We start from the raw sequence: 16,168 nt of genomic DNA, 5'->3' as shown, positions 1-16,168 counted from the left end.
GGAGGTGAGTGGGCTGTGCACCTGCACCAATAGGGCTGACAGTTCAGTGGGAGGCAGAGTCCAGCTAAGGAGCATGGGCCCCTCCTAGTGTCACCTTGTCTTCAGGGAGGCCCGCCACTGCAGGGGTAAGGAGGAGCCAGAGGACCACGGCCCTGCTGTAATAGGGCCAGGTACGTGACCTCCAGGATGGGAGTGAGCAGCCCACCCTCCCTACAACCCTTAGAGTTGGGATCTTGCCTTGCTAATCCACTGGTAGCTGGGCCCCAGATCTCTCTGGAACTTTGCTATGAGCCTCTAAAATTTCAGCTCCAGCTTTCTACAGACTTGCTGTGGGCTCCTGAGCAAGTCAGCTCTCCTCTCTGTGCCTTTTTGGATACTGTGACTTGCTGCCTCCTTTCATAGCTAATAATGTTTTGGGATAATATGGTGGATGTTAAAAAAAAAAAAAAAACAGGATAAAACATCTTTGTCAGGCACTTAGACTAACCCTGTCCCCAGATTAATCAGGCTCCGTTACTCACAGGTAATGCATCCTGGAGGATGGAGGTAGCAGCCCCTCCTACCACCCACTGAGTTCAGAATGTGTTGTAATCCCATACTTGTGTCTGCTGCTGAGCTTTCCCTGTGGGGCTGAGCAGCTGGCCCCTGCAAAGTTACCCTTAGGCTGCTGTGTTATACCAGGACTGGACGATGATAAAGTCAATGATATAAAACCTCTCTTCTTCCCCATGTCCCTGCCTTTTTCCTTCATTTGAGTTGCCTCCCTCTTATCCCTTCTCCCTGAAGCTACAGGGGTGGGGAGGTGCTGGAGGGCCTTAAAGAGCAGGCTTCCCACCAATAAGAGGGTTCGTCTCACTTTCTTCTTCTTTATATCCCCAGGAGCCATGAGGTGCCACGTCACCACCAGCTGCCATGTGATCTGGCTATTTGTGCTGATCTCTGGATGCTGGGGTAAGTTCAACCCTCTTCTCCACAGCCAGCATAGGAGGCCAAGGGCTGGAGGGTATGTGGGCCAGCTGTCCATTGGGGTTTGTACTCTGGGGCAGGAGTTGGGAGGGGACTGCTCCAGGACTCTGGAGACCCTACCTTGCTGTGTAACTGGGTACACACTTTCCTCTCTGGGCTTCGGTTGCTTCTGCAGCACTCACAGGGCTGAAAATACCCGTCCCCCGGGCCTGGGCCCTGGGAAGGGGTGGGAGGAGCCTTGAGAAATACCTGAGCTCTAAGGGAAGGAGGCATCTGTGGTCATGAACCATTGTTCTTCCCAGATGCAAGACTGGCCAAAGTTCTGTTCAGTTTTGTAGCTGTCTTTTGAGCACCTACTGTGTGTGTCTCCTGTGCCCAACTCTGGGGTGAGTGGAAGAAATGACTCATTTTTAAGGAGTTGAGAATCTAGCAGGCGAGAAAAACACAGCTAGAATTTACTCTGATACAGGGTAAAGAAAATAGTAATAAAGGATAAACATATCTCCAGAGAAGCCCATCAGAAGGAAAGATTAATCGGACCTGCAGAGACAGGAGACAACCAGCCAGAAGGGAGACATTTAATCTGGGCTTTGAAGACTGAAAGGTAGTTTTAAGTAGGAAAGTTGGAAGAAGGGGACCCTGCAGGAGGGAACAGCCTGAGCAAAGGTGTGGCAGTGAGGAGCCTTTTCTCTCTGCAGGGAGGACTAACCCTCCTTTCCCTGGTCCTCACGGCATCCTCGTCAGTGCCAGCTCTAGTGCCACAGCAGAGACCAGGAAAGGCCTGGGCGTGCGCCTCTCCTGGACAGCAGGAGCAAAGCAGCTTCGGTCTGAGCTGAAGGCCAGGACAGCAGTCACAGCTGGTACTGCGTTCCCTGGGGCCGGGGCGTCCCTGGGGAAGAGCCGTGGGCATGGTGTGCTTGGCGACACACAGGCAAACACATTCCTGAGCGGGGCCAGCTCTTTCTCCCACTCCAGGGACCTGGGGAGCCTCTAGAGGAAGTCACAGCCTTGTGCTTGTTGGAGTGATGCTGGCATCCTGCTGCCTGGGAGTCCCTTGAAGGTCCCCTCTCCTGGTCTCCATGTTTGGAGGGTTCTCTGCTGGGATGTCCCTGTGATGGAGAGCTTACTCCCATCCAGGGAGTCCAAGATTCTGGCATGGTCACAATGACTCTCAGGGGCAGAGCCAGAAGGGCTCTCAGACCCTCTCTCGATTCTTGGCCCACTTGGTAGAGGAGAAACTGATGCCTGGAGAACTAGATGGGCCAAGGTCATTCACAGCAGGGCCCATCTGGGCCTTGATTCAGGTCTCTGATCCTCCACGGGGCTTTTGTCACTATACACGCTCCCTTCAAGGAGGCCTGAGTGGGGAGCACCTGAGACCAACTCGGACCCTCTGGGTTTGCTGGACAGTGGCAGTCAGGGCACTTTCCTCAGCTTCCTCAGGCACTCTGTGACCTTGGACACTGATGTCCTCCCCCCCATTTAAAAGAAATACATATGTAAAAATAAAACAGGTGCTAAGTGCTTGCCTGCCTTCTTCAGTAGAGGTGGCAGTGCCCGTTGAGCTCTCCAGATGTATCCAAAGTGGGCAGGAAGGAGCAGCATAGACCCAGGACGCTTGGGTTCCCACCTCACTTCTCTAAGGGGTTCCCTTGGACAAGATTCTCAGCTTCTCTGTACTTCAAATTCATTCTCTCTAAAATAGGAAGGACAATAGGACTTTGCTCCTCCCATAGTCAAAATGATCAGACGAGTTAATATGTATTTCAAGCACTTGGAATAATGGCTGGCACATATAAGGTGCTAAATAAATGTTAGCTCTTTTATTATCAGCTGTATCTTTCTCTGAGGGGAACAAAGTGGTGAACAGAAAACAGAGAAGTTAAGTAAGTTGCCCGAGGCCACTCAGCAATTCTGTGGCAAAACCAGTCTGCCTGTAGGCTAGCCTGCTTTGCCTGTGTGTGCGAGGGTTCCTCCCTCTCTCATTCTAGGCACAGCCCCTCTTCCCAGTCCCCATCTGAGAGAGCCAATGTTGTTTTTTGGCAAGCTGGGCCGGTGGCTGACCTTAGGGACTGAAGGGTACCATCTTCCCACTGTGTCCTTTCAACACCTGCCACTGATCCTGAGCCCTCGCCTTGTCTCCCAGACCACACTGCCTCTCCCCACTTTGTTTCTAGCTGACTCACTACCCCTGCTGATTTCCTCTCCCATCCCTTGCAGCCAGAGATGGGTCAGGCTTAGGGACAAGTTACCCCTAAATGTCAACCTCCCTTGTCAGCCTGTCATCTTCTCTCTGCCAAAACTTCCTACTCTTTTGTTCTCTGGCTTCAATACACTCCCTGGCATTTCTCGTTCCTCACTTGTGGGCTTGTCGGGAGGGCAAGTGGCAAAGGCCTAAGCCGGCCTACCTTGCCCCCTCCTTGTCTGGCCTGGCCAGTGAGCATCCTGCTAGGTCGTAGAGGCGTCTCCCGGCACCGAGTGTGAGGGTCCCCTCATGTGGGGCTGCCCAGCTTCCCTCCCTGGCATCAGCATGTACATCCACTCACATTCCTGCTTCACTGGAGGCTTCAGAGCTCCCAAGGCAGTGATTTTGTCTCCAGAGAATACATCCTACATGCCTTAAAAGTGGTTTTTAAAAAAACAAGTTACCTAGCACACTCCTTTTTACACCCCCTCCTGTCAGCCCCCTCCCAGTCCCCAAGTGCCACACTGGCCGCCCAAGGCCATCCACTGGGCCTCCGAGGGCGGCAGGCCTGTTCCGACAACGTCGGTCCTGCTTGGTATGTGGCAGGCGATGCGCATCCCCGATGTTCTGCCCAGCTGCCCGTGCAGAGCTCTCAGCAGCTGATTATTGGCAGGTCCTGGAAAATGAAATTTAAAAACGAACAGTGCTGCTGCAGGCGGTTCTTTTCCTGCTTATTTCCCTCCTCCACCATCCCAAGCCTGCCGCTGAGTTCTTGGCCCCCTGAGTCTCGGCTCAGCCCGAGGTCCCCAGCAGGGAAAAAGGCATTCCCCTCTGGCTGAGCAGTCAGCACCGTTATTAATACCAATATTAATAATAGCTACCATTTATCAAGTGCTTGCTGTGTACCCAGGCACGACGCTAAGCGCTTTATGTATGTAATCTCATTTAATCCTTAGGACAGGCACGATGTAAGTCCTATTATTATTGCTCTTTTACACATGAGTAAAATTGAGGCATGGGAAAGAGACACAGGGAGGTAGTTTCCAAACGAAGGTGAGACCCTTGACTGCCAGCCTCTTTTTGAGGCTTTGGTACATGTGAGAGGCTGCGAATTCCTGATAGAAGAGGGTGAGTGGGTATGTGTGGGTATATACACATAGTTGAGGTGGTCAGGGAGGGCTTCCTGGAAAAGGGGACATCTAAGATGAAACTTGAAGAAGTAATAGGAAGTTGGCAAGTGAAGGCAGAAGGACCAGTAGTCCTGGCCAGGAAGTGAGAGCCCAGAAAGTTTAAGAAACCAGAAATGCCATCATCCTCGCTGCCTGACCAGATTAAGGAGAGAAGGAAAAGATGCCACTAGTTCTGACCAGTTCCCACCAATAAGCATTTCGGGCAGGAGGGGAAGTGCCCCCTTGACTCCAGCCTTCACGCCCTCTGGGAGCTGGCCTCGGTGTTCTTGAGCCTGGCTCAAGATCTGAGGAAGCCCCAGGTCAGCAGAGATGAGGGAAGGGAGGGCTGCACCCCCGCCCACATTCAGGGCCCCTGGACAACCCAGCAGGAGCTGCTTATGGCAAGTGCTGCGCGGTGTCAGCCCCGTGTGAGAAGAACCAGCTCACCCTGGTCGGCAAGGGTTGAGGGAGAAGTGCCCTCGCCTGCTTACTTCTGGGGTGTTTTCCAACACCAGCAACCGGTTTTCAGAATTTCCAGACACCAACAGGGTGTCTGACAGTTCAATTCTGACACTAACTACTTGAAGTTAGATTCCACAGGTTTAAGGGTCTGCCCAACAAAACTGACCCACTTCAGAGGCCAGTTGCAAGTCCCAGACCACCTGTGCTTCTGACCAACTGGCTATAAATTGGGGGTTCCCAAAACCCTTCCTCAGTTTCATTTAGCTAGAACGACTCGAAGGACTTAGGCAAACACCATTACTGGTTTAGTATAAAGAATATACCTTAGGATTCCCAGAGTGAAGAGATGCATAGAGCGAGGCATGGGGGTGAGGGCGGATGAGGAGCTTTCGTGCCCTCTCCAGGTGCACCACCCCCTCAGCACCTGCATGTGTTCCCCTGGCCTTTCTGGTGACCCGCCCCATCCTGAGCCTCTCTAGAGACCTCACCCTAAGTGACGTCATTGGCTTGAATTCAGGTATGGTCAAAAGGGACTCCTTATGAATAAGAAAAGATGCTCCTATCACTACAGAAATCCAAAAGGTTTTTGGAGCTCTGTACCAGGAGTGGGGACAAACACCAAATATATTTCTTACTATGTCACACTAGAGAAGGCCACTAGAAGGGGGTTTGTGGGACAGGTGAAGCCAGCCTCAAGGAGTTTTCATGGAGGACTCGTGGTATGGAGGGTTCTTTGTAGGTGTGAAATTTCTCAGCCCATGTGGATATCACCCTGACCCCTTCTTGACCTGGCTCCCACTCTGAGGTGTCACAGAGTGGTATAGGCTTAACCGCCCAGAGTTCTCATATGGCCTGTCACTTACTAGCTGCATGACCCTGGGCAAGTTCCTACTTATCCCCTCTAAGCTTCGTTTTCCTCAATAGTAAAATTGGGATATGATAGCACCCGCCGTAGCATGAGGATTGATGGAGACGGTATAAGTAAGTGGCTGGTACAGGGAAGGGTTCCATAGATGGCTATTATTATTATTATTATTATTATTATTATTATTATTATTACTTATTGAAGGGCTTCTAGGTGCCAAGCCCTTTCCTGGGCACCGGGGTTGTAGTGGTCAACAAAGCAGACAGCCCTGTCCTTGCTGCGCTCACATTGCAGAAATACAATTCAAGCCACGTGTGTGATTTAAAATTTTCTGGGAGCTGCATTAGAAAAGGATATGAGGTGAAATTTGATTTTAATAATATATTTTACTTAACCCAATATATCCACAATATTATCATTTCAATACATAATCAACATAAAAGATGAATAAGATATTCTACTTTCACTTTTTTGTATGAAGTCTTTGAAACTAGGTATGTATTTTACACTTCAGCGCATCTCGGTATGGACCAGGGCTCAATAGCCCCATGTGGCTGGTGGCCTTGGTGACCACATGGCCTGACAGTAGTCTGCCTGTCTGCTGGCATTATTCCCTACTTTCCTTGAAGAGGGCGGCTATGGCACTGTACACATGTTCAGCGCCCGCTGCAGCTCCAATGCTGTGTCTCCTTGCAGAATGCATGAAGCTGGCATAAGGGTGGTTGACTGACACTCTTGTCTTCTGACTTCCAGGCCAGGTGAACCGACTGCCCTTCTTCACCAATCACTTCTTTGACACATACCTGCTGATCAGTGAGGACACGCCTGTGGGTAAGTTGGCCTGAGGGCTGATGAGCAGGCTGGGAGGCATGGATTGGGCTCCTTTCTCACAAGTGAAGGGGATCTTAGAGTCTGAGACCATCTTCCACCTGTTCTTGGAACCTCTTCCATGGCATTTCCGATGGATGTTCATATGGCTTTTGCTTGGTCGACTCCGGGGGTGGCGCACTCAGTAATTCCCATGGTGCCTCATTCCGGCAGAGGGGGATTCTGTCTCAGAGTTTATCACAGTAATCCCGAGTTGCTTGACTTTCACTTTTGTGTGAGTTTTGTCCTACGAATTGGTTTATTCCTCTTTCTTGTGAAAATCTGAAGATGGAAGCTGTTATAGAGTTTGTTTTGTAGCCTTTTGTACTTTTCTGTGATTAGTGAGGTTTTTTTGCATTGAGTATGCCTGTTTTTGTCATTAGGAAAAAATTAACCAGGATCATAAGCATCCTGGTATTTACATCTCACCTCCCAACCTGTTGTCTTATCACTTAGGTCTGTCTTCATGAGCGTGCTTCTGAGGGCCTGACTCCTACACCTGTAGCTGGAGATCTTCCATGGCCCCATGGCCTTAGCTCAGCTCTAGGGACCCAGAAGCCTCTCAGGAAATGGGGGTTGCATTGAAGGAACTGTCTTGCAGCTGTGCTCACGGGAAGGCATTTGTTCCTGTGAGCATGCGTGCAAACAACAGTGCCTGGAAAGGTCGCGCCTACCTCCATCAACACTCCCTCCTCTGTCCTCATCCTTGTCAGTGTCATTTAGGGAAAGTGCCTGTAATCTGGGGCTTCATAAACTCCAGTCTGCCTGCCGTATGGGTATGAGAGCGGGGCTGTGTGCCAGAAGCAGCATACATCAGAGGTCAGCATGCTTCATCTTTCTGGAGCTTCGCTTGTATTTAGAAATGAGTGGGATGGCTTGGAGAGGGGAGGGGTATTAAAATATTTAACTAACGGATAATTTAAAAGTCTTTTATATTAAAACCAAGTGTAGGCACATGGTAGTATAAATGCAAAATTCTTCAAAGAAAAGCTCTGCTTGAAGAGGGGAGCTTTAGGCAGGACCCAGACTCTCCCCTGCTGTTTGTGGGGGCATGCGCTCAGCCCTTGAAGAGGTCTTTCCTTCTGTTCTTCCTGGTGGAAGCCTGTTTGCAGATGGGTACTGGGCACAGTAGGTGTGTTTCTGACTGCAGCGAGCATTGTCCCCGTGGCCCAGTAGTGTTTTATAACTAGGGATTGTGTTGAAAGAGGGGCCACACTTTTGGTGGCTAGCAGCCCCCACAGATCAGCATTGTGAGGCTGGATTTGGGGATTGGGTTTTGGGGATCTGCATGTTTGAAGGGCCGTCTAGGAAGGAAGAGCATTCCTGCCTCTCTGGAATGTTCTTCCAGAGGCTTAGCTTACCTTTGGGGAGTGGGGTGGGGGGTTGGTAGAGAGGATAACTGCAAGCCCCTTGGGGACCTTGATTGGGGGATGTTTATGGGCTCCTGGATACATTCATGGCTCTTCCCCACACTCAGACTTGGCATGGGGCTGGCATGGAGCCAGCAGGGTAGGCGCCCAGAAAACACGTATAGGTAACGGAATGAATGCTAGCAACGTTTGTCACTATTAGGGGCTCTCCTTTTTTTGATTCATTCATCAGTTTATCAGACAGATGTGGTGCTTGCTCCAGGCCAGTCCTAGGTGCCGCAGACCCAGAGAGGAATGAAACATGTTGAGCAAGAAAGAAATTGGTGTCGTGGGTAATTGGGGCTGAGATGGATGTCTGGTTATGTCCCAGTGGGGGATCGAATGAGGAGGGGGGTCATCCCTTTGGGGGCAAGGCAGAGACAGGAGGCAGCAGAAGAGGTTTTGAGCATAGTCCTGAAAGAGTCCCTTCCCATTCTTTTTTTTTTTCGATTTTTTTTTTTTTAGGTGTGGTAACCCTTGGTTGACCTTACAGATTGCAAAGACCTTGTAAGCTCAAAACCCCTTATTTTTTTTTATTTTTTACACCTGCAGCGCTTGTCTTCCTAGGTGGTTTCCCATCCAAGTACTAACCAGGCCCCACCCTGCTTAGCTTGCGCAATCAGATGAAATCGGGCTTGTTCAGGGTAGCAAGGCCATAGACTTCCTTCCCATTCTTACACACACTGTTCTCTGTGGACGATTTTCCCAAGTGTCTGTTTTAACCTCATCATCCTGGAGATCGTTTTATGGTGGAGGCAATATACACGGGCCATTGAGGCAGAGGTGTGGCTAGCCACTAACTGACCAGAGTGGCTGGCTAAGGGAGGCGAAGTACCCTGTCAGGTGAGTGGTGCCGACCTGTCACCCCAGCAGTGACATGCATTGCCCTGCTCAGAGGCCTGTGGTGCAGGGAAGGTGATAGATGGAGTGGAGTAGACATTGCTTAGCCAGTGCTAATAGTGACAAGGCTTAGGCTGGAAGCCCCCCAATGAGCCCTCCTGCAGGCCCTGCTTCAGCTACCTTTGGCTCTGGCCCTTGATCGTCTTGGAAATACTGGCACTGATCGCCTCCAGGAGCAAGTCCCAGGACTCAGCCCCGTTAAGGCTGCACTTGGCAGTCATAGTGAGGGCGTCCGCTTGTGCAGTGGGGATTGCTCGCTGGCTCTAAAGGGCCGTAGCAGTGAGAGAGGGCTCAGTGAGCTGGAAGAGAGCTCTGCTCATCTCTCTCTGGGAAGGGTCTGGGTCTGAGCTGGCTCAGCACCCTCCTGGCCTGATCACTTCGTTTTGCATCAGGAGGAGGGCAGCGCGGCTCTGGCCTAAAAGTCATGAGCCTGGTTTCTGTCCCTTGCTGTGTGACCTTGGGCACAGCGCTGCTCATCTCTGGGCCTCTGCCTTCCTATCTCATCAATGAGAGGACATTGAAAAGATGGACCCAATGGACTTTGGCTTGGGCAGCCTGGCTGGGCACAGTTGTCTCTGGGCCCTCAGATGAGATAAGCCTGGAGATCTCCACTGAGTGCTGTCGCCTACATGGATGACTCTGGGCCATTCAGAGGGTGGATGTGGATGGACTCAGGTATACATGACAGGGTGCAGGCCTCTGATAAGATATGGCCAAGATGAGAATGAGAGTTGAAACAGCATGTCCCGGGGACCGGCCCTTTGTTTGCTGTGTGGAATGGGGTGGCCTGGGGTCTTCACTTTGAGTCTTGGTTCTCATTAACTCTGTGCTCTCAGTGTTCCAATCTGCAAAATGGGAATGAGGTAGCCCCCTCTCTGGATTGTGGGAATATTTACATATGATATCATTAACTCTGAAGCCTCCATATCTGGAACATTTTGTTAATTATTGAAAAGAGAGGCTGCGTGTGGCCCGGGGATGGCTGGATAATCTGTTCTGCCAGCCACAGGCTTGCGGGGGCAGGGAAAGGGGGAAGTGGGACAGACAAGTACATGGATGAGCTGGATCCAGTGGGGTGGTCAATACCAATGGCAAGAGGCATCGTCCACCCCAGTCAGAAAGTGTCAGCTCTTCAGTGGAGGAGGCCAGTGCTATGGGCAGACTACACTTCCAGATCTGGGGTTGATTATCTCCTTCTGCTTGGATATATACCTAATGATGAGGAGTCATCATCTTACAAGGCAGCTCACTTCTGTGCTGTGGGATAATTCTAGTAATGAAAAATTCTACTAAATATTAATATAAAATCTGTCTCTCTGGCACTCCTACCCATTAACCACTGGAGCCTTACAGAATAATAATAATAGAACACACACTATGATATACAATATATATGTATAGCATATATTATTATAACAACGATGCTTTGGAGTCCTCAAGACAGTGTCCTAAGCATTTTAATTATTTCATTTTTAAGATTTCTTAAAAATGAAATAGAGTTTGGCCAAAGGCTCCATCATCAGTATGTAGTTTCTGTGATTGTGCTTGGTTAAAGAGTGAGACGTTCATCCACCCCAAATCCTCTGAGCCTTTCCACTTTATATGCTTTTGCTTCAATTCCTTACAGTGGGCCAGTGGCCCTGTGCCCAGGGGTGGAATTTGAGGGCACGCTATGGCCATCTGAAACTCTTTGCAGAGGCTGCGTGTTCTGTTACTATCTCTTCACCTCAGGTTCCAATTCCCTCTATATGATAGGTTTTTTTTTTGAAGACCACCTCCCAGCTAGAGAAGACAGCAGCAAAATGAAGTCACTCAGTAGCTCTGTCCCCCAACCCCCAGCCTGTTAACACTCAGGGCCCCCTGGTATTGTGCCCCTTGTACCTGTGCATCTTGCTGCAGACATGCACATTGGTTGTTGGCAGCAGGGCCTGGCATAGGCGGGGCGGAGCAAGGGCAGGTCAAGGACTCGATGTCTGGTCTGCATGGTTGGCACTGCCCTCACCTTGGCCCTGGCTGTCTGCAGCGAGTGACTGCATGGCACCTTTGGGGTGAAAGACAGATACTGTAAGGGTGCTGTTTCCAGGTCGCCTCCTGAATCCATTCCATACACTCCACCAATACCACTCACGTCAAGATCACCAATGACCCCCGTGTAGCTAAATTTGACGGTTAGTTCTCTGACCAGTGGCCTTTCAGCAGCTGATCTTTCTCTCCCCCAGGGCATCACCTTCCCGGCTGTTCCTTCTCAGTCTCCTTGGCTGGTTCCTCCACATCTCCTGCACCTCTCAGCATTGGAGGGCCCTGGGCCCGGCTCCTGTGTCTCTTGTTCATGTTCTCACACCCATGCGACCTTCTGTAGTCTCAGGGTTTTAGGTTCTATCCGTATGCTGATAACCTTCCGCCTGGGCCTCCTCTCAGAGGAGATTCCAGCCGTGTGTATCCACCTCCCTACTGAACATATCCTCCTGGATGTCTGAGGGGCTCTCAACCCCGGTGTCTCAAGCTGAACTCCAGATCTTATTCCTGAAAACGCCTGCCACCCCTGCAGCCTTTTCCATCTCAGTTGCTACTCTGTCCTTCTAGTTGCTCAGAACAGAAGTTTGGGGCTATCCCTGACTTTTCCCTTTCTCCCTCACTCTACATCCAGTTCTTCTGGATATCCTTAGCTCTGTCATCAAACTATTTCTAGGAGCGTCTTACTTCCTGCCCCTTCCACTCCTACCTCGAAGGTCCAAGCTTGGGTTATCCCAGCAGCTTCCTAATGATCCCCGTGGTCTCCAGGAGGCAGCCTCTTCTCACCTTAGCAGCGAACTGATCGAGTGGTCCTTTTCGACCTGGGACAGAGCCTGACATGAGGTCTACTCAAGCCTGCCCACCTCTCTGGGAACAACCAGCATTCTTAAATGGCATGAAAGCTGTTCGCAGTCCAGGTCCTTCTCCCTCTCACCCCTCATTCCCTCCTCTCTCTCCGGCGTGCTCCACTCCAGCCACACTGGTCTCCTTGCAGTTCCTGACCTCTCAGCCTTTGTAGGTGCTGCTCCTGCCACCTGGGGTGTGATGAGCCTGTGTTGGTCAGTCAAGTCGGGTCAGATGCTACCACCCCAAGTTTCCCCAGGCAGGATTCAAGTGCTGTTTCCTTTGCTTTCTTCCCTCTGTTCATCCCAGTTGGGATGCTGTTGTTACTCGGTTGCTTGTCTGTCTCCTCTGTTGCTCTGTGAATGGTTCCAGGTGGCCAAGGCCATTTCTGTGTCCCCAGGGCCCCTTCCCTGAGCCTGGCTGGCATCTGTGGTTTGGAGGGCCTTGGGGAAGGAGTGAGGTCTGCAGTTTGTGAGCACATGGGGGAATCTTCAAGACAGGGGCTGGGGCTGGCTCCATGACAGCTTACCACTCCTCCTGGAGTCTCAGGCCAGACAGTTCCCTCTGAAAGGTGTGTCAGGAACAAGGTGTGGTGACAACAAGATGGCCGTCCAGAGAGTAGGCCCAGGAGAGCTCATCCCCCAAATAGCACAGACACCGTATATGCCTTTGCTTGTGAACGGTGAAGCCTGCGTCTTGCCAAGTGTCGTGTTTTTATCGCTGCAGCTGCCTGTCAGGGTCGTGTGTGGCAGATTTGTGGGGTCTGGCTGGCTCCCAGGGAGGAACACAGAAGCACCGGCATGAAGTCTGGCTTGGAGGCACTGCGCTGACTGAAGAGCTCTGAGAGCGGCGGAGGGCATCTGGTCTACTCCCTCAGCTGCCACCGAGTCTCACACCTCAGGTCTTGGAGGGAGTGGTGTCCCTTGGGGCTGGACACTGAGGTCACTCCTCCTATCCCAATTCTAAAGACCCCCAGACCAAAGCCTCCCAACTGCTTAATGGAACTCTATCACAGCCTGTCACCTACTCCTACCCTGCTTTCCAGCCACGGTGACCTGCCTGACACCCCAGAACCTCATGCTGTCTCACCGCTGCACCGTCGCCTGTGCTGTCTGTCCCCTTGGCCGGGGGAGCCCTTCCCCTTCCCTGCCTGGTGAATTCCTACTCATCTTTCAGGGTTTAGCTTAGATATCACCTGCTCTGTGAGGCCCTGTGGCCTCCCCCACACCCGCCTTCTGTCTGCTTTGTATTCGCCTCTAGAAAGCTCTCAGTGATTTCTGTCTTGCTAGTTGTGTGTCACTCCCCATTGGCTGTTCATTTTTACTTATTACTTTTATTAATATCGACATTACAATTAATTATAATTTTGCATTTATGTATAATATAGGATTGTGAGTGATAATATTAGCGAGCATTTATTGACTGCCAGCCTCCTGCTGGGGCCTCGGTTAAGCGTTTTAAATGCACGACCTCCTGTAGGTCTCACAGCGACCGTCAGAGAGAGGTGTCATCTCCATTTTACAGCTGAGCAAGCTGAGCCTGCATGTCCTCTGTGCCCCATGCAGAGTGCCCCGTACAAAGTGGTCTCAACAGATGCTGGTCGAATGAGTAGAGGGATGAATGAAAGAATGAAAGGATGTGTGGATGGTGAAAGTCTCGCCAATTCCCCTCCCCTTGTTCCCCTGTCCCTTCCTATGTCACTTGAGATTGGTGCACATGGAGCCAACTTACCCAGGCAGATTCTCCAGTTCCCGCAAAGCTTTTGAGCCACAATTCAGGTGTTAATGCCCATGCTAATCACCTGCAGGACTAAATTAGTCTTGTCAGGACCCATTAAGGCAGGAGCTGGGATTCATTAGGATGGATTGGGCCCAGGCAGCGCCTGGCACCGCCTGGCACTGCTGCCAGTTGGTGCTGATTAATTTCTCTGCAAACTCCATCAATGCCCAGCTGTTTCGTCTGGACCCAGGGAGAGCAATTTTCAAGTGGGCTGACCTCACCTCAGTGGTCTCAGCAGACGGAGAAGCTGTGCCCCTGCAAGCACGTGCACAGCTCCCCACGGGGGTGGCCCCCACGAGGGTGGCCCCCACAAAGCACAGAGTGGAAGGCTGATGTGAATGGAGGGCTATGTGGGCAGCAAGCACTCAGGGACGGCAAGACGGCTGGCGTGGGATGCTGGAGCAGATGTGGAGAGGGGTGGGTAAGAAGGGAGTCTGAGAGGTCTCAGGACCCAGCGTCCTAGAAGGAGCTGTCCCTCCTCCCCTATGCCCTCTCCCCTGTCTTTTTAAAGAGAAGAAATGATCTCTCAGGACAGAATGGAGAATCACAGCATGAGAATAATTTTTCTCTTAACCAGAGGGTTCCTTAGGGCTGACACGGGGTAGAGGGGGTTGTGACACCCCGGAGCAGTTCCTCGGCAAGGGCTGGTAGCAAAGCTACAGGAATCATAGGGCTAGAGGGACATGGACGTGAGGAGTCTAGTGGATTCCACACATCTGCTGGGTATGTGCTCTGAGCGTGGCTTGGGATTTTCTGCCAACAACCACCCATATAGAGGTAGTGTTTCCTGGTTAACTTCTAATAATACACACACACACAAATAGAATGTTAAACAGTAATGAGTACAAAGGAGACACAATAGCTTCTGGTTAAAGTTAAGGTCAGAGGGAGACGGTGGGGCTGTAACAGCCTGTGTTCTCACTTTCACTTTGAACCCCCCACTCCTAAGAATCTTCACAAGGCCTATGATGAACTCCTCAGGCCTCCTGTAGGACAGTGTGATGACCACTCTCTTAGTCAAACACACTTTACAGATGGAGAAACTGAGGCCCAAGAAGGGGAGCTTGCCCAAGGGCCCCAGTGGATTACTGTTGGATTGCAGACTGAAGCCTACCCTGACTTCAGAAAGGGTAGAAAGAATTCAAGGAGGGGTCTTCCCTTGTAGGCATGTGGTGCCTCCTGGCCTGGGGAAGAAGGAGCGTCTTCCTGAGTTGGTGGGCTGCGAGCTTGGGACTTAAAGGTTGAAGAAAGGGCTCCAGGTGCCTCACTGCTTCCTCAATCTAGGGGTAGAATGCTTAAAAAGGAGAAGTAAGATTAGCCCAGAGGCTCCCTGGGGCTGTCGAATTGGGGGAAGAAGGCATGGTTTTAGGGGAGGGAGGTGATCTAGATTCTGTCCAGATGATCAAATGCTGGGACCAAGGAGCCTGAGGCCCTGGGTTCTTAGCACCCTCGCAGACTTTGCTCTTCCTTCTGGGAGGTGTGTGTGTGTGTGAGGATTACTCACAGAACCCCTAGAAGGCCCTGGGTGCTTCTGTGGCCTTGCCTCCTCTGCCTTTCTCTAGGGCAGCATAGGCCCTCAAAAAGGGTGATAGGACAGATTAGTGCCCTCTTGGGCTGCAGTCACTCTCAAAAAGCCCCTGCCTGGGCACACCTAGAGCCTGTGGCAGCCCATCAACACACGGGTGGGGTGGGGAGGTGGAAGGGTAGGGTGGATGTTTGGGATTTTAGATGCAGCCATAATAACGTTAATGATAATGATGATGTGCCACCTGTCATGTGAGCAGGCTGTTAATAGCCTCCACTACACACATGCACCATGCTGTACTGTGCGGTGGGGTAAGGACACTCACACTAAAGATAACTGGGAAAATGGTGCTTATCTTTTATTACATACTCGCTCTGTGTCTAGCTAAGCTCTTCCTACACATTGCTTCACTGAATCCTTATAGCAAACAAGAAGATGGGCCTTATGACCCTCGTTGTACATATGAATGTGCAGAGGCACAGGCTCACACATCTTTTATAGGATGGAAATTGGACTTAAACACAGTACCACCTCCCATCAAATCCTGTGCATTTAACCACAACTTTGGGATTCTGTGTGTGGGTCATCGATTTCAAGGAGCCCCGTTTGGAGTAGAGAAGAGGACAAGAGGTAAATGCCCAGTGCACCCCAGGCAAGTGGGAGCATGAGCTACATGGTGCTGCTAATGCTCAAGAAGGAGTAGTTCTTTCTGGGCATGGGGATGGACAGGGCTTCATACTAGAGGTGGCCTTGAGTGGCTGGGTTTTGACAGGCTGAAGCCATAGGAAAAAGCATTTCAGAAGGCAACCAGCAGTGAGGCAAGCAATTTGTGCTGTGTCTTGGATGGCAGAAATAATTTGTTGTGGTTAAAAATAAAAATAATAATAGTAATTTTTAGGACTTGTGTTTTACTAATTAGGTTACCTTCATGATCTCAGCGAATCCTTAATAGCAGTGATGGAGGCCTGTTCTATCATGATTCCTACATTACAGGTTCAGAGAGATCAAGCAAGCTGCCCAAGTTCCCACAGCTAAGTCAGAATTTGAATTCCAAGAGTTCGAACTCTAATATCCACACTCCGACTATCTCACTGTGTTGTTTCTCAGGCCTATTTGGGCCTTTCCTCAGTCTGTCGTGCAGGAAATGGACTCGGTGACCAAGAGTGTACACTGAAGAAGTACTTG

General features: G+C 50.9%; 1 protein-coding gene across 2 annotated transcripts in view; it reads left to right on the top strand.

Moving 5' to 3' along the window:
* Nucleotides 1-884: 884 nt before the first annotated feature.
* CDH23 (cadherin related 23) overlaps nt 885-16,168 on the top strand; it is a 344,899-nt gene continuing 329,615 nt past the window's right edge. For both annotated transcript variants that reach the window (XM_016162284.2, XM_036223824.1), the window contains exons 1-2: nt 885-951; nt 6,401-6,478. In XM_016162284.2, coding sequence (XP_016017770.2) covers nt 885-951; nt 6,401-6,478 — 145 coding nt within the window. The remainder of the gene's footprint in view (nt 952-6,400; nt 6,479-16,168) is intronic.

The sequence above is a fragment of the Rousettus aegyptiacus genome, unplaced genomic scaffold, assembly GCF_014176215.1.
Source record: "Rousettus aegyptiacus isolate mRouAeg1 unplaced genomic scaffold, mRouAeg1.p scaffold_m13_p_6, whole genome shotgun sequence".
Taxonomy (NCBI): domain Eukaryota; kingdom Metazoa; phylum Chordata; class Mammalia; order Chiroptera; family Pteropodidae; genus Rousettus; species Rousettus aegyptiacus.
The sequence above is the reverse complement of the archived record's forward strand: the minus strand, read 5'-3'. Positions and strand labels throughout refer to the sequence as shown.